The 25,951-nt window shown below is 43.5% G+C and overlaps 1 protein-coding gene across 3 annotated transcripts; it reads right to left on the bottom strand.

Annotated features, from left to right (window-relative positions):
• Nucleotides 1-1,317: 1,317 nt before the first annotated feature.
• Nucleotides 1,318-19,428, bottom strand: mapk8b (mitogen-activated protein kinase 8b). 3 transcript variants are annotated; one of them, XM_072372849.1, is made up of 12 exons: nt 19,131-19,428; nt 12,925-13,106; nt 11,994-12,123; nt 11,740-11,798; nt 10,270-10,408; nt 8,154-8,319; nt 7,279-7,350; nt 5,488-5,670; nt 4,448-4,572; nt 3,390-3,453; nt 2,756-2,833; nt 1,318-2,507 (listed from the first exon to the last, which is right to left on the bottom strand). In XM_072372849.1, the coding sequence occupies exons 2-12, from the start codon at nt 13,044-13,046 to the stop codon at nt 2,305-2,307; spliced, it is 1,341 nt and encodes a 446-aa protein (XP_072228950.1). In that variant the 5' UTR covers nt 13,047-13,106; nt 19,131-19,428; the 3' UTR covers nt 1,318-2,304. The 3 variants fall into 3 exon arrangements, with proteins under 3 accessions (XP_072228950.1, XP_072228949.1, XP_072228951.1); XM_072372848.1 differs by lacking the exon at nt 7,279-7,350 and adding an exon at nt 6,428-6,499; XM_072372850.1 differs by lacking the exon at nt 7,279-7,350 and adding an exon at nt 6,428-6,499 and having other exon boundaries at nt 2,415-2,512.
• Between the last annotated feature and the right edge of the window lie 6,523 nt (nt 19,429-25,951).

The raw sequence follows: 25,951 nt of genomic DNA, 5'->3' as shown, positions 1-25,951 counted from the left end.
TATTTGGCAGACAAAAAGCTGCCCAAGCACATCATAGCAAAGAGCTACAGTGTATGCTACACTCTAAAGATAACCTTGCCTCTTTGCTGTTGTGTGCTGGTGTGTTACACAGACAATCCCAGCAGTTATCTTAAATCTCCCACCGTAAGCATCCGTTTGTTATAAATACAGGAGAACATCACTTCCTATCTGTTGCAGATAGGTTTTCTTTACGCAGACATTTTGTGGCAACCCTAATAACGGCAGGAATTCAGGAGAATAATGATGGTTAGGGGCATGTTCTCTTCGTACCACAAGGTTTACACACTAAGAAACACTGTGGTAGTTTGGCTCTGCCTTTCTGAGGGCTTTTTCTAACTAAACCTTGAACCTGCCTTTCAAACAGTAAACTTTACCCAAAAAGCTTTATCCTTAAGTAGAACCTTTTAGTTCATTTTTCTCTTACTCTGTCAATCAACACATTTGTCAAGTACTCAAAGGAAATGTATAAAAAAATAAAAAATAAAAAAAATAAAAAGGTTATTAACCTATAATCCGGTTGCTGTCACTCCAAAGAAAGACTTTTATACTTTGATGAAAGACCTTGATAAAACTGCATTTTCTTCTCAAAACGACTCCAACGTGCTTGCGCACCTGAACCCCCGACGTACGCCATCGCTTTCTTACCCTGCAAGACACCGCGGTCTCCTGCTGAAGGGTCAAAATCGAAACAAGTAGAAAAATATACAATACATTTGTGAGAACTACAACCCCACCACACGTTACTGTTTGGACATGGAAACTACCGTTGTTATCAAGACGCCATAAAAGCCTACACATAAACCGACACACTCCCTTCCACAGACTCAGGAATGAACGACAAACAACAGGCACTTTTCCTTTCAAAAACCAAAAATGAAATACACTCGGAGGGCGAAAATTATTGCATACAGTAAGAATAATTTGTTTTCCCGCGAGTCTGGTCGTTGGCGCTGCTTGTATTCGGTTTTTTTTGTTACACATAGTTTGGATTCATAATTGCAGGCAAGTGTGGTATGCAGTGCATGGCCAACGCAGATAGATATCAAATCGCTTTTGGATTTTTTTTAAATCACAACGTACAGATGGGAAGTGTTCTCGTCACACTGCTTCAAACGGCAGAATTGCTATCCCTCCAAGACACCGAATACAACAAACGTCCGCATGCTCTCTTAGTCTCACGATTCCCTACTTGACTGAAGCACATTCCATTTTCGCCACGACCGAACTTGACGACTTCCCACAACTCTCCATCCCACAAAAAAAAAAAAAAACTGAAAAAAACTGAAAAAAACTCTCAAAACACATTAAAGAACATTCTAAAGACCTGAACCGTCACCAAAAACTATCCCACCTAACCGGGTCCATAACGTTGCACCACTTGCTGGACATAAGAGGTACTTTGAAGCGCTTCAAAATACAGAAGACAGTCATTGAGGAGCAATCCCGCGGGACTCAAGTGTGCTGTTCTATAGCCTAAATGTAGAAGTAAAAAAACAAAACAAATCAATCTAATCTCAGCATTTTGACTGAACAGGAAGTGAAGAATTCAGGTAATCATAAAGCTTTCATAAATGTGACATTTAACAACGTAGGAAGTGGTAGTGACTGAAAAGAAAAGTCTTTTTACAAACAAATCTACATGATCGCCGTTCAAATAAAAGGATATCTCATAGGAATTAAAAACAACATCCGTATCATGTCAGATTAAAAACATAAGGGAATTTCTAAGACCACACATTTGTCAATTAAATTAGGTTTCGATGGCTCACTGCAAACTCGTATCGAAGATAAAACTACATCTACCATAAAATCTGTACAAACTCGGTCTACATTTATATGGCAAGTTGTAAAAGCTGTAGCTTACGGGTGAAACTGATGACTTTCAAAAGAAAAATGGATCACACCAGAACAGTTTACAGATATTTCTTTAAATTCGGTTACTGCAAACCGAAACGTAGTGAAACAAAGATTCAATCGTCGTCTTAGGTTTCTGAAAAAATTAAGAAATGACACGATAAATTACAGCTAGAAATGAAAAGAAATGCTAATAAAAAAATGTTTAAAAAACTCTAAAGGTCATTGAAGGGAGGGGAGAAAAAAAAAAAACATCTGTCCTTTCAAAAATGTTTTCTTAAACAGCTATCTGGGCTGGAGACGAGCATGGAGAGGAGGCAAATACGAGGGGCTGGGGGACCAGCGTCAGGCCGGTGGGTTCGGGCATTACCATGGGGTGTGACCCAGTCCAGGACTGGGTCCAGGGGCCGGAGAAGGTGAAGATGATAGTCATCTGCAGCAGCCCACAGGGCCGCTGGCCGTAGCAGCGGCGGCGGCAGCGACCGAGGCGCCGCCGGTCGTCTCCAGGCTGCTGTCGGTGTCGGTCAGGGTCTGGTCGGTGGACATTGAGGAGACGTCGTTGGCGGAGGCGGACGAGGAGGTGGAGGGGTGGTGCTGGTGGTGCTGCGACGGGCTGCTGCTCACTGTTGCACCTGTGCTATGAGAAGCAGGAAAAGGCTTGTGGTCAGTTTCTGAAAGCGGCCGCTTTAATTGGTAGATGAGCTCAAGTCTGAGTAACAGCAACGTTTCTTGATCCGTGAGTGGAACGCGTGAATATTAGCCCACATACTGTGTACCCACACTGTGAAGAAGTCCTGCGCCAGCGTGAAGATTCCCAGCAATCCGAGCAGGAGCACAACAAACCATGACACGAGTTTTAAGACGGTAAAACTCCACTAACCTATGGATGCGGGCTGTCCCCTGATGACGCCATTCTTCGTCCGTTCCTCCCAGTCCAGCACCTCTTTATATATCAATTCTGAAACAAAAAAATGGAACCATTTGTTTAAAAGGTCAGTCGTGGAGCCACAGTCACCATATTTGGACAAGACGGTGAAGCTGGGCAGCAATTCTTAAGAGTCTGATTGGACAAAGGTCTTTGGAACGGGAGTTAGGGCTAACAAGACTGTGAAAAGCACAAAGAAAGCAGACTTTATGTGAAGAATGTTAAGTGCAGTTAGCGTCTTCTGTTTGTTTGTTAGCTTGAGGCTGGTTTAGCTTGCAACAGTCCCCTCTGGGCTGAATGCTTCTTTCTGACTTTAATCCTTGCTTTTACTTGTCGCCCCGGCAACAACTGCGAACAGACGGTGAAGAAATCCACACTCATCCCAGCCTGTTGGGATGCGCTCTCGTTGTACATCTCCACATGTAACAGTGATGAATTCCGAGTTATGATTGCGCAGAAGAATAAAACGCAACTCCCTTAGGGAATGGAAAATTGACTGGCTGCGGATCACAAAGCCAGGCCAACGTCATGCAACATGCTGCAAAGTACCGAGTGTTTTCCATCAGAGAAAAGAGAGGACCTCTCCTACCTTTCCATTCCTCCACTGTGTGCTCTCTCTCATCCAGCTGCTTGTCTGTGATCGCAGGTGGTGGCTTGAAAAAGGAAGGAAAATGCACATTTTCTTTTACTCAGTAGTCATTAGCAACACAAAACAAGTTCACACACACACACACACATCAAAATGCCTGAAACAAAGAATCCTTCAATATAGTTTGGTGTAAAAATCACACACTTCAACGAGCTGTTTTGAAATAAATAAATTAGGCTGCGTAGTGTGACCAGAGGCTGGTAAAGGCTACGCTGCCTGCTGCTGTAATTCAGTAGAAGAAGTAGTTGCCCTGACTGGAAACAAACCTCGAGGAGGAAGAGAAAAAAAACAAAAACAACTGCAGTGGACATTCTTCTTTTAATTCATTTACTGTTTCCAGTCACGCTTTTATTATGCAGTTCTTCCAAATGTAGATCAAAGAAAAGCCAATGGAAGCCCAGCGAGCCTCAAACTAAAGGGGTAAAAACTAGAGATTTGCTTAGGAACTGGCCAGTGGTGAAAACTGCTTTTATCTTTCTCTCTACGCTGAGAGGAGCTGGAGTGAACAACCTGAAAGGCAGCAGAGACTTACAGTAACCGAGGATCTGATGCCTTCCTGATGTGTCACAGCACACCAGCGGAATACAAATCGGCACTCGTCAGGGCTGACAAGACTGTCAGCTCTGAGAAATGCGTTCATGCCACTAAAGGACAAGGAGAAAAGCGGCAGCTCGACTCATTTGCCTGATTACAGGCAAAAATCAGCTGGCACTGGCTGAGCCTTTGTTCCAAGGACAGTCTGAATGTTCGTCACCAGACACAAACACAGAAATTCAGGGGACATTTTCAGACTTTTGCAGCACGAGCACACTAAGAAAGAGGTGGTTTGTGGTTTACAGGGAGCACTTTATCTTTAAATGTAGTCAGAATTCGCACAGATGCGCTTGACTTTTGTGCTGAGGTGGCAGCAGTTTTGGTGGAGAGTTCCACGTTCTCCAAGGTTCCGCCGCCATCGCAACAAAGTGTCATTTGGGCTGCTTTCGAAACCAAGTACTTACTGCTTCCACTTCAGTCGGGTCGTACCACACGTTGATGTAGGGGTGCTGGAGAGCCTCGTCCACGGAGATCCGCTTTGAGGCATCTATTACCAGCATCTTGGATAGCAGGTCTCTGGCTTGGCTCGCTGAAAAAGGAAGAGACAGACACATGAATGGCTTGTTCCAGCTGGAAGGAGGACACAATGCAGGGTGAACGAACAGAGTATCAGTCGGGGAGGAAAAAAAATGATATCAAATAATATTAAAAAAAATTATATATATATATATATATATATATATGGAGAAATGGCACATAAATTCATCTTAAAGCCTGGTGAAACCATTTCCCTTTGTGGCCATCGGTTTTAACGGCCTAAAAGATCCTTGAGCATCTCTGCACTTATTAAAATCAGAACCAAATGGGGAAAAAAAAAAAAAAACCTGCTTCTCTCAAGTCCCATTTGAGATCACAAACCCCCCCGGGTGTTTGCCTCCTAAGGCAGAGACACGCAGCCACCTTAATCATCACTCATTCTGTATGAAGCTTTTGCCAGCGTGAGTCACCGGAGCTTTCAGAGGCACAAGCAGAGGAAGAAGAAGCAGTTAAACCAACACTCGAGGGGGGGGGGGTTGTCACATATTTCTACATCTTAACAAGGACAGAAAAAGATGAGCTACTTTTAAAAAAACAACAACAACCAAAAACACATCCCCACAGTAAACAGGATGATCCTGAGCTGTCACATTTCTGGGAGAGTTGCGTGATGTAAGGCAGCAGCAGCATAATGATTCATCTCTTCGCTGTCAGCAGATGTTTGATGGGCGGCAAACACCTGGAACAACGCTAACTGATGCTATGCTTTGAGGATTTTATCAATCCACCCCCAAAAGCACAAACACAGCCTTTCAATTCTACATTATTGAAAGAAAATTACCTGTCATCATTCCTTTCCCCAAAACGTTCCTTTTACAGGGCGAATGCACTCTTACAAACGGTCACAACTCTTCACGGACTCTCCACTGTGCATCTGCACACCGTAACAACACAACGGCACCCTCACCTTTCAGCTTGTTGTGTTCAGAGTCAGCAGGAAACAAGACATCGGGGAAGAGCTTCTCGAAGCTGTAGCCTGCGTACCGCGGCCGGTTCTCCACGTAGGTCCTCACCGACTGGTTGAGCTTCATCAGGAACTCCTGAGACGGCGTTCCCAGCTGCTCGATCACCTTATTCCACTGGTCGATATCTTGTGGTTGCGGTGTTAAGAAAAGCAGCGGGCAGCATTCGGGCAGAAGGAACCTGCTGAAGTCTGCTGGGTGTTGCACTGATATCTGATTTGGATATGTTGCTAAAATACTCTAATAGAACACAGGTTAGCGACCGTTTACATAGAAAGAATCGATGGTGTCTATATTTCACCTGCACATAACCCCCGAGGAGAGGCGGTGGGATAAATACACTGAGAGAAAGAAAAGGTTTTAAGCATCTGAACTGCAGGACAGATGATGCTCACCTTGATGTTGTCCAGATACTAGCACTACACCTAAAGCTGGTTCTTTCTCAAAGACGAACACACACATGTATATACAGATGTAACACATACAGAAAATGCTCGTTGACGTCTTTGTTCATCCTTTACAACATAATGAAACAAGCGGGTGAAGCTTTGTGTGTCTAAAAAAACTCGCGGATTTCATCAATCAGCTAAAAACTGCTAAAACCGGCCAGAACTTTAAAAAAAAAAAAAAAACGAGATTACTTACAAACGAAGACTGGTGCAGAAAGCTGCGCAGACATGCTGAGTCACCCAATTGGAATGGAGCAACATCAGCGTTGTCGTATTACGACTTTACCAGCTGCAGGGAGCGTTCCCCCACAAATGTGTCGCGGTAGCTTCTTTCCCCGCGTGCGCAAAGGCGTGAACAAAGACGTGAGACAAATGATGAGACGGCACAGTATCTGGGGCGGGGTTGGGGTTGGATGGAGGTTCAACTTAAGGATACGATCAGTGCCTGGAAACAACACACTACCCCGGACCATTTCAGCCATGATGCAGCCAACAGACCAGACATCAACTGAAAAATGAATTGACAACCACCAAATTAGCATGCGGGAGTGACAAAACAAACCAAAACAAAGTGCACACAAAAGGGAGAATTATGATGAAAGAAACCATGATGTGAGCGAGTGGGGGGGGCATGTGAAACAGGACCAAACATGTGCTGCATGCGGCACAGTGCATTCTCACACCGAGGTCAGGGTCCCACACGGCTCTCACCACCAGAACTATACAAAACTGCTTCTTAATCCTTTTGAAAGGTGAGACATTGACGCTCGAGGTCTTGTTTCTTTGCATGGACGCAGACTTGAACGCCCGGTGTATCCTCACTGCAATGCACACTGGGTAGTTAAAGCTGAAGCGTTCTCAGGCACACAGCCAACAAGTACAAGGAAAATGTGCGACGCCGCAGATTAGGAGGCTGACTTTGTGTCAAAGCACTGGCTTTCTCAGTTCTACAGAGAAGGAAAAGAAGAAGAATATTCGTTTTTTTGTTCCGGAGCGTGGAAAGCAGTTCAGAGGATAGACGAGGCGCTTTCTGTCTGCAGAGTTCTCGTCTACGGGAGAGCAAACTATCGAATTCTATTTCAGCTCTTTTTCGGCAGTCTGTATCTGTAGGAAGAGCAGGTGGATGGTTGTGAGTCAAGGTGTCAGGAAAACCAGAGAAATAGAATTTCAATAGTTGCATTTAATGGGAAGGGTGCGGCGGACAAACGGTTTTCGTGTGTGTTAAGTTTCTTTGAGAGAAAAAAATAAAATAAATGCCAGACACTGCTGCAAGCAGCTCAAGGATACAATCCCTTCCTGGAAAAAGGATTTTGTGGCGCACCATTTCTGCCATAATGCAGCCCACAGCCCAAATATCCACTATGTAAGCGCAGCATAAAAGGAGGGAGAAGAGAATAAGCAACAAATGCAACAAGTCAGGAGGAAAAATTTGGTTTCAAGTTTTTTGATTGGACTCTTAAGACTCGTTTGGATCCACCTTGCGATGGCTGAAAGGCTCTGAGAACGGCTATTGGTTACATGCTTTTATATCCGACAGTCCATCTGTTAGACCAAGACACGCGTCTATCGAGTTAGAGAAGAGAAATTGGTCTTTTTTTTTCTAATAAATGTTAAGAAGTGCAGATTGAAACGGCCTTGTATGAAACAAATAGAGCCTGGAGCTAGTTAGCAGAGCTTGGCATTAAGAAAAGGAGGGCTCACCCTTAGTCAAGTCCTTTCTTGGCCCTTTCTTCAGGGGAACAGTTATGAGCAATGTGTTGAGTCTACCTTCTAAAAACGTGATAAGTCCAAAGCAGGAGCGCAAAGCTAAACTGCTGAAGCATGCACAGGGCCCTGTGTTCATACTGGCATTTTCAGCCAGGCTGCATGGAGCTCAGGACCAGCAACCTCTTAATAAAACATCAAACACATGCTAAAGCACTGCTGGGCACCAGAGTCCTCAAACAGGAGGTTCCCCACAAAGCACTGATACCCCACATGCCAACTTCCCCCCTGAGTGCAACCTTTGCAGAAACAGGGAGTGTGTGTGAGGCTGTGTTTGGGAAGTGGTCTTAAAACAGCTCAGGGGGAGGAGGGGGGGTGAGGGCCATGCAGCAGGCCAGTCAGCAGCAGCAGCTCCTCATTGGCCGGGTGCTGTCAGGGCCGGGTGCTCCTCCACTCACCGTTGGCCTGGTAGCCCATGCCGAGGATGACTTCAGGGGCGCGGTAGTAACGGGTCACCACGTACGGCGTCATCAGGAGACCTGTGGCGGCCGTCCTGGCCAGGCCAAAGTCCAGGATCTTCAGTGTGCAGTCAGACTTCACTACAATGTTACTGGGCTTTAGGTCCTGTACAGAAAACACAACATTTTACAGAGTTACCCAGCTGAGCGAGACAAGAAGGACTGACTATATTCCAGCAAATAGGGCTGTAATACACATATATTTGACTTAACTTGACTTTTATATATTTGCCCCTCCCTCTCTCTCTCTTCTGAGGATAATCCTGATAAGCTAAACTGACATTATCTCTCGAGCTCTCTGGATTTCCAACCCATAAGGCATCCTGCTAAAAAGCTCATCGCCTACGGCTTTAATCTACAAATGACTGCGACCCGTTACACTTCACTGCCCTGAGAGATGAGACAACTTCGTCAGAGCGAGTCATTTTCATCCTCATAGGGCTGCAGAGCAATGAGACAATACACACGCACACACAAAGAAAACGAGAGAGAACAAGAGAATCTTTGGCGAGCTGTGACTCATGTTGCATCCGTTCACCTTATGAAAGCTTTGTGTGTCGATCCGTGCCAATGCAAACGAGGCTGGTAAGTTCTGCCAGCAGCTCAATTAGTTCTGGCTGACAGAGCAAGATGAGCTCTACTAATCTACTGCTAGATATCTCACCGAGGGTGATTGACACAGGGCTGTCACTCTGTCACAAAGTGTATCCCACTGACTGTGTGTGTGTGTGCGTGTGTGTGTGTGTGTGTGTGTGTGTGTGTGTGTGTGTGTGTGTGTGTAAGTAAAGCGGGAGGAAACTGCTAGACCTGACAAAATCCACCCTCAGATACCTCCAGCTTACTACTGCTCTTTGTTAAAGCTGCAGAAACACTGAAGTGCAGAAACAGCAGTTTCACTATCGACTGTACAAAATGATGTTGAACTTGAAGTTAATGGGAAAGTTTGTGCGCAGGACCATTGATGCTGCTTCTGTAAGTCCAAGCGCAAAAACTCCACCTCCAACAGTTTCAACTTCTTTTACACGAAGGCTCAGTTCCAATTCCAAACCTTGGCCCTACCCCAGCATTTTTAAAGAATTGCCGATGGGGCAGGTGCCAAAAGCCCAGCTGAAGGGCTAGATAACCACTGCTCCTTGATCCTTTAAAGAAAGGGGCCCACCTTGCCTCTGAAAAGATGGACGGGTAGGGACACTTACATGTGCCTTTCAACTTTGCTTTAAGTTCTCGAAAGCACTTCACAATGCGTTTCATAATCATCTGCTCACACAAACACTCATACAGCACTGACACTTATTCATGCAGCATAAATATTTCTCTACTGTCATTCACTAATAAGCACATTAAAGCAATGAGCCAAAGCTGCTCTACTCCGTCTGATCACTGTACTTTTGGTTGTGTTGGTGCCGTTGTTGGTGCTTTAGCTTTTCGTCCAAGTGGACAAAGATCTGATTAGTGGTGGAGTAAAGTGGCCATGCCCCTGTTGTCTGTACTTTTACCGATACCTTTATTTTTTTGGGGCATTTAGCATTTTTGACAACTCGTTTTCTTTGTTACGAACACACTTCCTTGCTCCGTGAAATCGTCTAAAAGTCTGAGAATTTACAACAGAAATTGCAGATATCTCATTTGTGTGAATGGATCGCACACTGTGTGAATGACTAATGAATACATGAGCATCCTGACGCATTTGAATTTGCAGATGAAATTTTTTCTCTGACCAAAGCTGAGCTCGGTAGCGCTTTAGTTGTCATCTCTCCCACAAAACTTTCAAACGCTTCTGAAATTAAACACTGTTGCATACTTGAGTGCAACAACTAATCTATACCCGGACTATGCACTTTTTAAATCCATCTGTATAATACATGCTCAGTTTGTTGATGCTAAGTTGGCCTTTCCAATGTCGCAGTTGCTAAAGTCTTCATTCAAAGTTGCATATCGGATTGAGCAAGCACACTTTGCTGGCATTTATACTGCCGGACCGTCTTTCTCAAAGAGATAAATGCCACCGATTGTGCTCATCTTACCTCTGATTTGTTGATGTATTCGCACAACTCACCCTGTGTATGATGCCTGCAGCGTGCAAGTGTTTGATTCCACACAGCATCTGGTAAAGCAGGTAGGACAGCCTCTCGTGGTCCAGCTCCATCTGAATCACCTGACAGAGGTTGGCGTCCATCAGCTCCATCACAAGATACCTGCAGGGAAACCACAGGTGTAAAAAAAACAAAAAAAAAACACCAATTATTTCACATGAGATGTCATTCGCACTTATTTTGACTGGTATCTGGGAGGTTAAAGTAGTATTCCCTAAATATTCTACTATATAGTTTTTTTTCCACTTACAAACAGCAACATTTTTGCAATAGAGTCAGAAGTGGAATATTTGTGCAGAACACTCAGAATGCATGAAATACACTGTAAACAAGTCTTTTTCATGGCAGGGTTCAGTGTATGTGCTCATTTGTGTCAGCTTAAATCCACACTTTCAGAAATCTGAACAGTGTACCATGATGCATCCGGTAATGCACGGATGCATTCAAGTATACAAACACGCAGGCAAATGGAGTGCTCGTCCTCCAACTCCGAGTTGGCCCTTCAACCCTCTGGCAATGATTTGTCCGGGTTCCTTTTTAGCTCCAATCAGGCAGACAGAGCAGTGCAACAACACACAAACTCAATCATCCCTCGCTCACACACACACACACACACACACACACACACACACACACACTGTGCTTCCAGAAGATGGCATTAATCATGTGCACGCCATGCTCCACAAAACCATCACTTCCCCCACATCTCCACGTTTCCACTCACACAGATTCTTGTCAACTTCAAGATATAGACAGGACCAACATTGTTGCTCTTACGCGAAGGCAGATCCCACACAAATGGAAAGTTTGGCGTATACAGCTCTGTTTTCAATAAAGGTTGCTGCACTAAAAGTAAAAAAAAAAACTGACAGTAACTAACAGTGCAATGGTGGAACTAAGAGAATGATAAGCTTGTTGGGAATATGGCGCCAGCGAAATTGCACCAGTTCTTTTAGCAAAATGCAAAGGTGAGAAGTTTTCCTTTCCTTGCTTAACCCATCATTTCAGCCGCTCAACACTCCAGGGCCTTAATTGTTGTGTTTCCCATCTCATGATCCAAGGGTCTGGACTGCAGGCAGGACACTTCTTAACCTTACCAAACCCCACTGTCATGTTCAGAATCTGGTTTGGGGTTATTTTGCTGAAATAAGCAAAGCTTTCCTCCAAAACCTACATCAATGCGGCCTTTACGGATGCACCCGAATTCCATTCTAGAACATTTTTGGGTGTCCAACCCTCGACACAAAGTCTAGCCATTCTTTTTAACAAAAGTTTAAGTGTTGCCTGCGAGTTTTTATCTATTTTGTCCACCAAAAGAGTTCACCTGAGTTACCTGCTGACGGCATCATTAGTGACATCATTAGTTGTTGCCCAGCAACAAAAACAACACCCCAATCCCACAAACTTTCTGTTATTGGCTCTGTAATACTCACACATCTTGGAATTCCTCCAGTGTCTTCTGTGGTGTGAATACATTTAGTAGGCCAATGATCTGCCAAAATAAAAAGTTAAGTTAGAGGGATGATTATGGGTGTAAGTGGTTGTTTAGTGCTTCATTGCAAGATAGGTGGTGTTCTGGACTTCAAACGATCACCTATGTTCCTGCAGTAGTATTTATTTTCATTACTCGGAATATGAACCCATATCAGTACTTAATCATTAGGAAAAATAAAACTGCAGCTCTTACGTTCTTGTGGTTGACACACTTCATGAGCACCAGTTCTCTGTAGGCCCGTTTTGCATGAGTCTGATTCTGAAAGGGCCGGCTCAGCTTCTTGATGGCGACGTTTCTCTCCAAGTTGTGGTCGTACGCAGAACTGAGGTGAAGAAGAAAAAAAAACAACCATCAACAGTGAAGCACGTCATAAAAGCCTTTCTTACCCTTCCCAGGGGACCACGGGTTTATATGTTAGCATGCTCAGATAGTTCAAAGGCACTTAAAAAGGTGTGGACGAGTCTTGTGTTTACCGGCCAAAATTTCCTCCTAAAAGGTGACGGTTCACCACCATCCTCCTACGTTTTAATCGCGACTCGAAAAAACAACAGATGAAAATAGCCGAAAGTGCTAAAACGGCGTTGTTTGCTTGATGGAGACCAATAATTTGACCCTCCTGGGACAGAGGAACACCCTTTTCCTTCGCTTTCCTTTTCCTATGTTTCGATTCAGAGCATCGCTGTGCCGCGTGGACCTCAACGCCAAATAAAACTGTTCAGCATGTAGTGAGTGGCTATTCTTCCATTCGCTCAGCGGATGTTCCCGTTTAAAAGCAAAAACAACCCTGTCAGAATAGACGGGGGGGGACTCGGCCGGAACAACCGCGAGCTTGATAATAAAACTAAAAACACATGTTCTGTTACACATGAGATGTTGGCGTTTTGGGACTATTCCTCATGTGGCGAACTGAACTGATGCTTGTACGTCTCACTTTCTTACTATCCTAAAAGATTAATGACAGATGAGTTCATAACAGTTAGTTTGTGCTGAAAGAAATGGATCTGGATGCCTTCTGACTGCCCCCATTTGGCAGTTAATCTAAAAAAAAAAAAAAACTAAAAAAAACAGTAAGACGGTACGATGACAGAGTATAGTTAAAATATCGTTTTGTCTCTCTACTCACCAGACTATTCCCTGTGCTCCGGATCCAATGGGTCTGAGGTTCTGGTAGCGCTTTAAAACCATAAAAGTCGAATCCCCCACATCTATACTGTAGTACTCCTTCTCACGCTTGTTCCGGTTCATGGTGAAGCCTTGGACCAACACTGTGGCTGAGCATCCAAGTGGAGGTTGCCTCTCAAAAACCTGTGAGACAAGGAGGAAGAGATGAGATTCTCACGTGACATGCCACCTGTGCGTTTTTCACTAAGCAACGAGAGCTCAGAGTGAAGGCGGCCAGGCGTCGCCGTCAACCAACAAAGTCTAGAAACAGGTTCTGTGTGTTTCCAACCGCTTGTTTAAGAGCGTGCTCTGAAAAAACCCTGATGGCAAAAAGCAGGGGAACTATAAACAAGTCACGTTTACAGACAACGCATAAAAACATAAAATTACGTCGTCTTCTTCTGCTAGTTCAGTGGCATTCATTTGGATAATTAGCGCCACCTACTGTTCACCTTAAAAACTTCTATGCCCATAATTCTATGAATGCATCTTTTTTTCTTACAGTGCAGGCTGGTGAAACTACAAACCGCTATCAGTGATTTAAACACTCACACGGTTGGTATTATCTGTGGACCACTTGTAATAAAAGCTGAGCAGCACAATTATCTGCATTAAGAGCCACTCTAAGCACTCCTTCAAGAGAACTGCTGAGTCAGTGGCTGGGAAGAATCAAACTGTCCGTGCATCCCTCGCTAAAGGGAGGATTATCAATTATAATGATTACTGCAACCGGGCAATCTGTCATACGAGCCAGAGGAAGCCAAGGTTGGCGGTGATGGAGCAGTGGCCCGGGCGCAGAGGCGGCAGGGTTTCACGTCGGCTACGAAGATGGCAAATCATTAGAGAGATTTGGAGCATTGTGCTGAGGAGGTAGGCTCTGTGCTGATGAGCTGGACGTGCCACGATGGGACTCCTCATAACCACGGCAAGCCCCACTCCTCCCCCTTTCTGGATCAGTTCACTGTTTCCCTTTTCTCTCACCTCACACTCCGTAGGTGCACCACACCTCAGATTGTTTTTGCTTGAAAGGGCGTCTGATGTCGGATGATAACCCCAACGTTCAGCTGCCAGAACCTGATGTTTACATTCAAGCATTGCAACCACACCTCCCTGCCCGTCTCCTCTAAACACAGCTCCCCCCCCCCGTCCCTACCCATTTCCTCTACTGGTGTTTCATCCCTCCCGCTCCTCATCATCTGTATTTCTTTTCCCCCTTTAGCTCTCCCGGTGCAGAATCTGCAGCTGAGCAACAGCGCTGAGGGCACAGGGACGAAGAAAGGGTTCCAGCCTCATTCTAACCTGAAGCCACAGTATCAACAACAGGAAGTCTTGATAACATATTTCAAAAGGCCCATAAGCAAACTCAAACATCTAAAGTTTACTGGCACCCCTTTCTGGAGTTCCCCTGCAGATAGTTTTCCAGTTAAATCTGCTTGAAGGTGAGAAAAGGAATACCTGGGCCAGAGGTACTCCATGTCCTTCCAGCTGGAAACTGTAGAGGTTCAACATTTACGATTCCTTTGATTAAATGTGTCACGGCTCCCTGCCTGACGTTGTTCCATCACTCAGCTGTTTGCACACAGCGCCTCCAAAGTAATTATCCTTTCCTTGTGTAAAGTAACTTCCAACCTTCTCATGTAATATTTAGCCTTACTCAACAAGCAGAAGCTTAATTATCTGCTGCAGAGGGGACAGAAATAAAATGAAGCTCTGACACGCTTTCTGAAACTGCCACATCAAATATAGACGATGTTAATGCGCATTTGTCTCCTGCTTTCGTACGCATGTGCATCTAGTCCCTGCAGAAGAAAAAGAAAATTAAAAAAATGGGTCTAAACTCATCCCAGAGCAGCACGGCCACGTCACTGCGCCCTGAGCACAGACAGTTTCAGGATCTGTGGCTGACTGCGTGTGAAAATGGGGCTCAGCGAGCTGACAAGAGCGTGTCAGGCTGTTAGCATCAGCTGTTAGAGGGCTGAGAATCGAGCTGTGGCCCACCGTCAGACTGCAGCCAGGGCGGACTGGTGCTTTAGCTCACAGGCTCAGTATTCAAGTGCTGTTTGCATGTTTGTAAAAAAAGAAATTAAAAAATCATGGATACAAATGACAGGACCACAGCAATCATTCATCTATCACACCACAGAGCACATGTTAAACGATAAAGTCGCATCGGCGTCGCAGACATCCCATCAACCACTGCCAGCAAAGCTGTTACCATCGGAGAAACTTACTGTGGGGATATTGAGTCTCTGACAGCCACATGAAAATGAACAGATAGCTGCATCAAGGAGCGCCAGATATGGCTTTTGAACTGGCAGCCCTGTCCCGATCCTCGCCCCCACAGCTGTCCATCACAGCCTCTCCTGGGAGACGATCTATCTCCAACTGGCTGTCTCACTCTGTATGCATCTTGCAGACATCAAACAGCAACAGAGTTATCAGGGCAACCGTGATTAGAGTCCACCGGCAGGTTTGGATTTTCTCTGCAAAATGCGCACCTTCAGCGAGAGTGACAGCTACTGACGCCTGTGAGGCCATTTCCAAACAGCATGGAGATCATCATTACCCAGAGGAAAAGCACGTTCACGAGTGAAAATTAAACACTGCCTTTCATTTTCTTCCCTGGAGTGGACGTCCCTGCAAGTTCACCCCAAGGTCAGATTGTGCAATGCTCAGAGTAACTGTAAAAAAAAAAACCCAAAGAGCTACATCTCAGACTCTACGGGCCCCAGTTAGCGTGTTAAATGTTCATGACAGTGTAATTAAAGAAAGACTGAACAAGTATGGCTTCTTTTGGAAGGGTTGCAGGAGAAAAAGAACATGGCAGCATAGCTTAGGTTTGAAAAGTCAGACAGATGTGGACAGATGAGACCAAAGTGGAGATGTTTGGTCACAGCAGCACGTTTGGAGAAAACCAAACACAAGAAGGCAGCACAAACACCTCATACCAACTGTCAAGCACAGTGGTGGAGGGCTGATGATTTGGGCTTGTTCTGCAGCCACAGGACCTGGACACCTTGTAGACACTGAATCGACCGCGAAGTCCTAAAGCATGAACTTCCAGACCATAAATTCTAGAGTCAAATCTCTAGTGCCTGACAGCTAAAGCACGGCTGAAACTGGGTCATCAACAGGACAACGAGAGCGATAATGCCTGAAAAGTGTACTGTTAGAACTCTACCTACAAGAGACAGCCACGCACAGATGCCTGCAAACCTCGATGAACTGAAGCTGAGTGGGCTAAAGTTCCTCGACAACAATGCGAGATCCTGCTAATGTCATCAAAAACATGGCCAAAGGGCCGGCTAGCTCACTGGTAGCTTTGCTAACTGTGTGTTGTATGAAGACAGGGCATGAGTGTGAGTTTATGAAGTACACACAAGTCGACACGCCCACCTGCACTTTCATGTGTACGTCAACACTGACAGAATAGAACTAATATTATAGCCTTTTTTCTATATCATTCTTAGTCTCATTTGTGCTTGAACTAAAATCAATCAGGTCATGTAATGCATTGTTCTATGTGTATGTATCTCTATGTGTAATTCATTACTATAAATACATGATTACAAATGTTACAGGCGTTGTTTAAAAAGAAATTAGATTGTGTTAGAGAGGAAAAGTTTTTAATTTAAAATGTAAAAAGTCATTAGAATTCCTGCAATTTTTGCCTAAAGGTACAATTCAAAGCTGTTCTTGAACCATTTGGAGAAGAGGAACAGTCTTGCTGGAATTTCAAAAGTTTCTAAAGACTTGTGGACTGACTATTTTACTGGAGTACATTAACTGGACCCTCGCCAGCGTAACAGGACCATTTTTGTTGGAGTTGTGTCTGTTTTTGGAATACCGTGAGGCTTCATAAGTTGCATAATATTTTTTGTTTGCGACTGGTTTGACTTCAGTGTTTGCGACTGGTTTGACTTCAGTGTTTGCGACTGGTTCGACTTCAGTGTTTGCGACTGGTTCGACTTCAGTGTTTGCGACTGGTTCGACTTCAGTGTTTGCGACTGGTTCGACTTCAGTGTTTGCGACTGGTTCGACTTCAGTGTTTACCATTGAGATTATATCCTGAAATGGCGTACATCATTCGGATCTCAAGAACTTCCGCTTTCCAACAGTGTAAAACACGTGTAGGTACATAGAAAAGAGGGTTCTGTCGTGAAATATGCAACGTCAGAATGCTAAGGGGTTAAACACATTTCAGACTAATTATTACAACACCACGATACCGCGAAACATGATATTTTTGCTTAAGGCGATAAATCGATAATATCGAATTATATCGAATGTGTGTCAAATCAATTTTTTTGGAAATATTGATTTTGTAGACGTAGACAATAGCCAACTTTCATCTGCAAAAAATGTTCGGATTGATCAGTTATGTTTACAGATACTATTTTTGTAATAGTGTCCAATCCCGCATGCTATCTTTAAGTGTTATCAAAGGCGGATGATGGAAATATCCCCTCCCTGGAAATTGGAACACTATTTGACTTTTTTTCTCTCTAAACAGCTAATTTTCTAAGCTGGTGTTTGTTTGCACTTTAAGCCTGACGGGATATTCAGTTACATTTTTGTTAAAATGCGTTTTTTAAATTTTTTTTCATTTTTATTTATCGTCAAAAAAATACAAGCAAAAAGTTGAAAAATAGTTTTTGTTTGTTTTCTACCAACTCCTTGCCAAACACTTAGAAACCCTTATTCACACATGTTAAATTGTGCTCTAATTTCTTAGTCTTCAACAGAGAGTTGTGCGGGGGGAGCAACGGGAGAAGCGTCCCACCTTACAGGGGGGGACCTGAACCACAGCGTGACCCCCGCACAACCTTTCCTTTGTTTTACTTGTGTCAGGGATGGCCCCCAGTTTAGAGCAGGACAAGCTGGGCATGCAACCAGGCAATGACTCCACCCATCCATCTATTCTCTATTCCTGCTGGGGGGGGTTTGGAAACTGGCCAAGAGAGGTGGGGGTACACCTGCGGGTGGGTGAGATGACTGGCACGGTCCTTTTAAGGTCAACATGGAGGGATTCAGAAATCAACAGAAAGATGACGATGCGCAAAAAAGTAGGCCAAAGAAATCTGTCAGTATCGACGAACTGTTTGCCCACATACTGCATGTGGCCAGAACTCACAATCCCATCTTTCCCTTTTTGGTGCAGGGGGTCAGATTTCTTGGTGCACTCGATTGATCACCGCCGTTCTCTTGGCACGCTGCTTCCAGCGCCTCAGTAGCAATTGTGCAGTGCAGTCTGGGAGCTCCAGCGCCCAAGCATGACTCCAGAAGCATTCGAGATCGATAGTGCAAGTAAAATCCATTTACTGGAAACACACACACACACACACACATGCTGAAATCTGGAACAGTCGCACTCTGCGTGCCCCAGTGATGACCAGATGTAAATAATATCACTAATAATAACCTGATGGAACATCACGCTTCACACTCCTCTGACCTGATAGGTGAGCTCACTGTTAGATGCAGCATTATGCAATTGCCAAGAAAAAAGGTACTCACACTCTTGATTCAGACTCCAGGTCTGTAAAACCAGTTGAGACCTTTGCACTCGAAGAAAATATATACAAAAACACAAAGCTCGCCGCCTCGGAAAATGCCGGACGCTTCAATCACATCCACTCAGGGTTGTTGCTGTTTACATGCAGTGTAAACCCACCAAATGCAGCAACTGAGTTAGGTCACAGCCAAAGCTAAAATAACTCCACAGCACGGACTAAACGCAGCAAACTTGATGCTAGCTGGAAACAGGGTGTATTCAAAGGCGTCAACGGTGCTTTCTGTTTACATGGAGCCTGTTATCGTAGTGGAGCACAGAGTGGAGGTCACACCGTTCCAGTTTAGCAATTTTTACAAGTTCTATGACACCCAATACGACCCGATGCTCATTCACGGTGTTATGCTGCGCTAAAGTGTGTGTAGCACCGACAGAGATAGGTTACAGTAGTGCGCTTCCCTGTGTAGCCACTCAAGTGTGGCTGCCTTGTACCCTTTTAGGCCAGATTTGTCCTGCCTGTTGTGGTGGTCACCGTAATTGTTATAGTAACTGCTATTTAAAATTACACCGTGTGGCCCACATTCGGCCGTCCCCCATCCCCCAACAGTTGACAATAACACGTCCCAGAGGGAGAAAAATCCATATGCAGAGCTCACCCCTCTCCGGTTAATTCCAACAGTGTCGACCCGCAGTCGCCGCTTGCTGCCTGCCGGAGACACAGCCTGGAAGGGTTTTGGCTTTTTTTGTGTGTGTGTGGGGGGGAGGAAATATTGGTCTTTAATCCTCTTTTTTTTCCTCCGGACACACTCCCGTTTCCTTCAATTTAGTAAATCAGGATCACCGCCAAAAACATGTGTAGCTTCTACGTAACCTAATCTCGGTGCTTCCGCGACACAGGCAGTTTCTGCCATTTCATACCGACGTCGTCGAAAGCTTCCGACGTTTCCTCGGCTGCACAATGAGAAGCAGGGGGACGTTCAAGACCGCCTGCGCGTTCCGGTAGCAGGCGGAAGACGTGCTTTCGCAACGTTTTTGAAATGACGTCGAATAGAACCGGAACGTGCTGATATTTACATTTAAACAGGTCGTGTATGTAACGTTTAAAATGCGTAATATACATACAATGTGTAAAGATACGTACATTAACGTTGCATATTATCATTACTGCGAATAAATATTTAGTTATTTTTATTTATTTCGATTTCCCGTTCACAGTTATACGAGGTTAACTGGCAACTCAATATTGTATCTAGTCACTTAAGTATGTTGATTGAGTTGGCCAATGTGGATTTCAAGCTACTAAAATGAATTACTCTATAGTTGAAAACAAAACTGGGATAAACTGTGAAATTGTAGACAACTTAGCTATTGTGTTTAGACCTAGGCCTTCTGTTATGCTTCTTCATGCTTTTACTCCACTTCCCTAAATACAAATTTCAACTCATGAGAAACATAAAATATAAATCTCATGAAGTAGTTGCATTTTTCTGTATGTTTGTATTGCAATGTGGATTTATTTCCAAAGCACAGAGCTTTAGTGAAATATGTACATGGGAAAAATAAAAATACTGTATGCAACTGTTTTTCCTGAAGTTATTTATCTGAGTAATAAAATGTTGAGAAAAACTTATTTATATATATATATATATATATATATTTGATGGAATCTTGCAAAATCAGAAAGCTCTGAAGTTAAAACAAGCTCTTGTTTCTTTGTTTGGCCCTCGAAGCAAAATCTTTGAGATTCTTTCTCAGCATTCCTGAAGAGGGTGGACATTTTTACATCTACCGAACTCTAAGAGACAGTCGTTGCTGAGGCAAAAATTCATCCATCTATCCATTTTCTGCCCCCTCTTAATCCAGTCAAGGTCGAAGAGGAGGGCTGGAGCCTATCCCCAGCTCCCATTGGGCGAGAGGTGGGGTACACCCTGGATGGGTTTACGGGCCATCGCAAAGTGACACAGAGACAAACAACCATTCACTCACACTCACTCCAAGGGTCAATTTAGAAACACCAATTAACCAAACATGCATGTTTTGAGCATTATTCCCGAAACAGCTCTGCTTTCTTTGAAGCTTCATCAAAGCGGAGTTTTCAACAGCTGTTAGTTGCAAAAAATGTAGCCGCAAATTAGGGTTTCAGTGGTGTGTGAAGCAAATTTGAACCAAATCCAGAGAAAATTGACAGATTGGTGAAATACAGGCAGAATATAGAATTGAAAAAAGAATCTCTGACGGTCTAACTTCACACATCTATACATAAAAAGGTGCTTTGAGAAGAGTTTTGGGATTTCGTAAAGATAAAAGAAAGAAAATCCTGGCAGGATTAGGTTGGTTATTTAGAAAGCTCGCTATATAACTGTATATATGACATTTATAGTATATATGTTCCCTTGTGCACATGTGCGTGTGTTTTAAATGGAGAACAAAAGACGATTGATACATTATCAGTTGGCCTTACACAACAGATGTCGCAGCCATGATGAGCTGATACTAATTATATGACGACTCACTGTTACATCAATATGAATTTTTCCAAAAAGAACTGAACTTATATGGTAATTTTCCTTTTAAATGTGTCTTTTTTCATATACACAAGATATACTTTATGATTCTTTCCTCTTTTTAAAAAAAAGATAAAGTCTGTTTTCCATCATAGTGGCTGGCAGAGAAGTCTAAAACACTCTTTGATTAATTTAAAAAGCCACAGGTGGCACGTATATTGGTCTTTGTGTTCATCTGTGTACAGTCCTGGCAAAAAGCGGGTCAATTAATGTATCACTGGTAGTTGAAACATCAGATTACCACAATCCCGCCTACAGTGGATTGGCCCTTTGCTGCCCCATCTGCCTTCAGCCAGCCCTGCAAATCCAATTATGTTCTTACAGTAAGTTCCCCACGGCTAAAAATAGTTGAAAATGCCAGAAAACACAGCACAACATGTCATTAGACGCAAGTGCAGAGGAAGTTATGTTATGGAGCTGACTGATTCTTCCTATAGGGACGTGCTTGATCATCATGCGGAGGTGACAGTGTGTGACGAGCTGCCATGACAGACAGGAGCGCTGGGATGAGGGAGAGGTGGGTGGAAAGGCAACAGGGGATGCATAAGAAGAGGAAGGATTAGAGTTCAGAGTGGCGAATGTTTGAAGGAACTTAAGAAGAATCTGCTCTGGTACCAGATGAAATAAGGTAGGCTGCATAATGTGTAGAAACCTTGTTATGTAGAATCTAGTCTGAACATTACTCATCAGACTGCCTGTTGGTGTCAAGATGTGTTTACGCACACACTGATGACAGGGATGATGCTTCAGACAGAAGCCATTACTTACAGTCACAGACGGTCAGCATGCTTTTTATACTTATCTTATACTATCTCTATGGCAGGTGGTTTTAGCATCATATTTCTGTGGAGGTGAGTTAGCAGGACAGGGTGCCGTTGAGCAAGGCAGCAAACGGTCAGCTGATATCAGTGTGGGAACGGAGAGGAAACGTCAGCAGTGACAGCAAAAGTGTCGGCAATGTGGCGCCTTTTCATTCTCTGGCAGAGAGAATGCCTCGTTAGAGTTCCTGATATGTTTTGGCATCACCGTTTGGGTGACTCTGAAAAAAAAATAGGCCCTTTTCATGCTAGATATTTTGACATGTAACACAGTGATGAATTCTAAAAAGTGGATTCAGTTATCAGCTAAGGGGATGCCTAAAAATGGGGTTACGCAGATTTGAAAAAAAAAAAAGAAGAAAAAGACAGAATCTGAAAATGCAGCTCTCCTGTCTTTCCTTTTTGGCCTCAGTTCCTCCCACCAGACTACCACAGCGTTTGTGCTCTCTTTAAGTGTGTCAAACTGGCCTTGAACCCTGAATATAGGTTGTTTCCGTTTAACCCAGTCATCTACAATATCCTACATTCTGCGTGGGAAGTTGTAGCTGTTGATATTCCCTCGCACGATCTGATCTGAACCGCTCTGTGATTGGCCACATTTTCTTAAGCACAAAAAGGCTGCCAAGATGAGGTTGCTGCTTTCTACTTTCATCTCAGATCACTTGAATTAGAATAGGCTGAACGTTCATTATGGGAGTTTTTCCCAACGAGGCCAAAAGATTTCTGCTAACTCCTGCTTTAATATACAAGAATCACTAACAACCTTCCTGTCATCGGTAGCCAAAACATCCTGCTACCATGCAGGTCCCACAGCCCCAGGTTATCTAGTTTAAATTAAAGTGCCCATAACCTGATTAACAGAGCTTGGGTTACTTGGCAAGCTGTCAAACTGGCAGGGTCACATAATCAAACGGATTCCAAGCGGTGTTTTGTTGCAGCGGCTGAACAGCAGACGTGGCACGCAGCACATCTCTAAACATTACCGCTTGTAAACTTCTGAAGTAGCACATTATGTCCGTATAAGTTCATTGAGTATTTAGTGTCTGTTCATTAAAATATCCACACAGACAAGAGACAAATTAAAGGAAAGTTTCTCAGTAAGGCGCTGGGTTACTACGCATTTATTCTACAAGTCTCTGAAAGCCTACTGGCAGGATCAATCTGTATTCTTCCAAAGTATATTCCCTCATTTGGTGTTTTAATGATGACGACAGCAATGTCATGTCGGATAGAAATCTCCCTTGGGTGTTAAACTGGGCTGAGAACTGCAGAGTGTGAAGGTAATAGGGTGTGAATTACATCATTTTCATAATGATCAAACCTAACATTAGACCTCTCCCATCATCATAGAAACGTCTCCTCGCTTCAGAGAAAAGTGACTCCTCCCTCTAAAAGCCACGGTTTCCACGCCTGTTTGTGCGCAAGGTCCGTGTGACATAATCTTCTTTTTCTTCAGCAGTCTGCTGGCTACTCACGAACAGCCGTGAACACAGTAGCGATCGTAAGCTTGGCGTTTTCACGTGTCACCGACCTCCCCGTGGCACCAGAAAACACCAGACAAAGAAGAAAACGGGCGGAAGAATGAGAGCAACGTGGAGTCTTTGTCTTGCTTTTATCCCTACATCTGTAATTCTTTATTTCAAGAGTAGTAGTAGGGGGAGACACAGATGGGGTTAAATTGCAGACTAGAAAATCATGCCAACTCACCTGCCTCTTGTCGACTGAAATGTTTGCCACAGCTGCAGTATGAGTAGAACATGGTGGATGTCTGCTAAATTTAAATCTGTTAGCACATGCTATGATCGTATAATTGTTTTTTATGGGACAAAAATCAAATCAGACAGCAAAATGCCTGTCACAGCACTTTAGAGCCAGTAGATCTGTTCACTGTAGGGATCCATTATTCCAGTTTTCCTTTCATCTCTCACAGCCTTTCATCTCTCACACCCTGCACGGGCTCTGCCTGTTCTTGTCATAAAGAGAGACAATGAAGATCATTTGTTGAAGGTCTCTAATTGTAGCACATCAACTGAAGAGACCACCTGGATAACAGGTTAGATATATGAGGTATCTGTATACTTTGTTGCTATACTTTCTCAACCACAGATTGCCCGTGTTGCAAGCTTGTTCTTTCCAAAACGGTCCGCGATGCGACACTTTGTCACGACAAGAACTGCTTTATGTAGACCTAGTCTGTGTAATTGAAACAAAAGTGATTCGACGTAAAGATCAATGACATGCTGGGACCAGTGTAAAAGAACTAAAAGAACAAACTGCATGTTCTTGAAGCTAATGGCACCCCCCAGCAGCACCTCCTGACATGTCTTTCTTTGTATCTTCTTTTTAATGCGAAAATGCTGATCTCTGAAAGGCTTTTTTTCTACACTGGTTTAGATGCTGTGTTGCTGGAATGATTTCTGCTGTTAATTTTGGCACTTTTTTTTTTTGCATCTGTTAAGATGCTTAACCATCCCAGCTGGAGCAGCTGATTAAGCGTTTCAAAGCCCAAGTAATGCCTGAAACAAGACTCCAAATCCAAATGAGTTGAAGAGGAGATGCCTGAGATTCAGAGCAGGGGCAAAATGGAGAGAAAAGATGAGAAAGTTCAAATTATTTCTTTTCTTGATGGTAGTGAGAAATGTGAGCTCACTGGTAGATGAAATGGATGGTGTTGGAGTCCTGACTGGAATGCAGTGGGGATATCAGGAAGGCAAAATAGACATGGCTGTAATGACTCAACACCGCTCTATCTAGTTTTTAGACTCTGAGCAGATGATGACTGCAGACAGAGAGGTAACAGGGATTGCAGCTCTTGTTAACAACAGATGGTGTAAACCTTGACATGAAAAGGCGTTCACCTGATGTTGAACTGTTGGCTGTTTCTGCCCATGTTGTCTGCTGAGAGAGTTCAGCTAAGTTACCCGCTGACGCTGTGTGACATCATCAGCACAGCTGTTGCCAAGCGACAAAAAACAAGACATAAAGCCGTTCCCTGTCTACCTGTCAGCTGATTGTTATTCTATTTTTCGATATCAAGACCATAACTATTGCAATTATTTACACTGCTGCAAAATTACTTCCCTTCAGGGATTAATGAAGTTTTTTGTCATTATTATCTTTTTAACTATAGCATTGTTGTGCTTAATTTCTGTTGAAGGACAAAAAAATGTTAAACCTATTTTGCAATAGGTTTAATACAGTTTCATCAAGTGCTGTTTGTTACTCTTTGGTTAGGAGTTCCTTGATTTGGCATGGGTAAAAATATCAAATTTTTCAAGGTTTTTCAATTATCTGGTGTAAAGGATAGGCTTACTGTATTTGACTGTTTACAGAAAAAAGGTTGTTCAGTTTGCCGCACAGTTGTGGGGCTATTACTGACAAAAACTGAAGCTCTTTTTCTGGTAGACAATTCAATGCTGCTATAGGCTTACAGGGTTCACCTGCCTGTATTATAGTTAAATAATAGTATAAAACTGTAGGAGGATAATCATGATTATAACCTCAAATGATGTGGAATTCTCAGTAAACCAGCTGTAAATCCTGTTTTGAAAGCTTTAAAATGCTCAACACTAGAGGAAAGTAAGGACCAGTATTGCTGATGAAATAAAAATAATCCAACGGTGCACACATAGTAGGCAAACTTGCAGTGATTCTTTTCCCCTAATCTTTAAAAACTGTCTATCAGTCATTAATCTGGTAAAATGAATCGTGTTTTTTCTTCACTACTAAAATTGCTTCCACACACAATATACTGTAAGGTCACAGATAAACAATGTCCTTAAATTCACAATTAAATCACACCGATGCACATTAAGCATACAATAGGTATTGGATTAGTTTCTCCTTAGGTCTCTTAAATCCCACTAAACCATAAGCTTACTGGTTTAACACTTTGATCTCCAAGTGTTCACTATGTCAGGTGTCTGTGGGATTCTAGTTAATTAGGGAACTCAGTCTGTTTGATTGGAAATAGCAAACAGTAGTTGCCACTGTCACAACTTTTGTCAATCAGTTAATCACTCCATTTGAAAACCAGGAAGGCTGGACAGCATATTGTGGAATAATAGAAAATAGATAAACGACCTACCTGTATAT

This window comes from Leuresthes tenuis, unplaced genomic scaffold (genome assembly GCF_036924035.1).
Source record: "Leuresthes tenuis unplaced genomic scaffold, fLeuTen1.0.hap1 SCAF_20, whole genome shotgun sequence".
Classification (NCBI taxonomy): domain Eukaryota; kingdom Metazoa; phylum Chordata; class Actinopteri; order Atheriniformes; family Atherinopsidae; genus Leuresthes; species Leuresthes tenuis.
The sequence above is the reverse complement of the archived record's forward strand: the minus strand, read 5'-3'. Positions and strand labels throughout refer to the sequence as shown.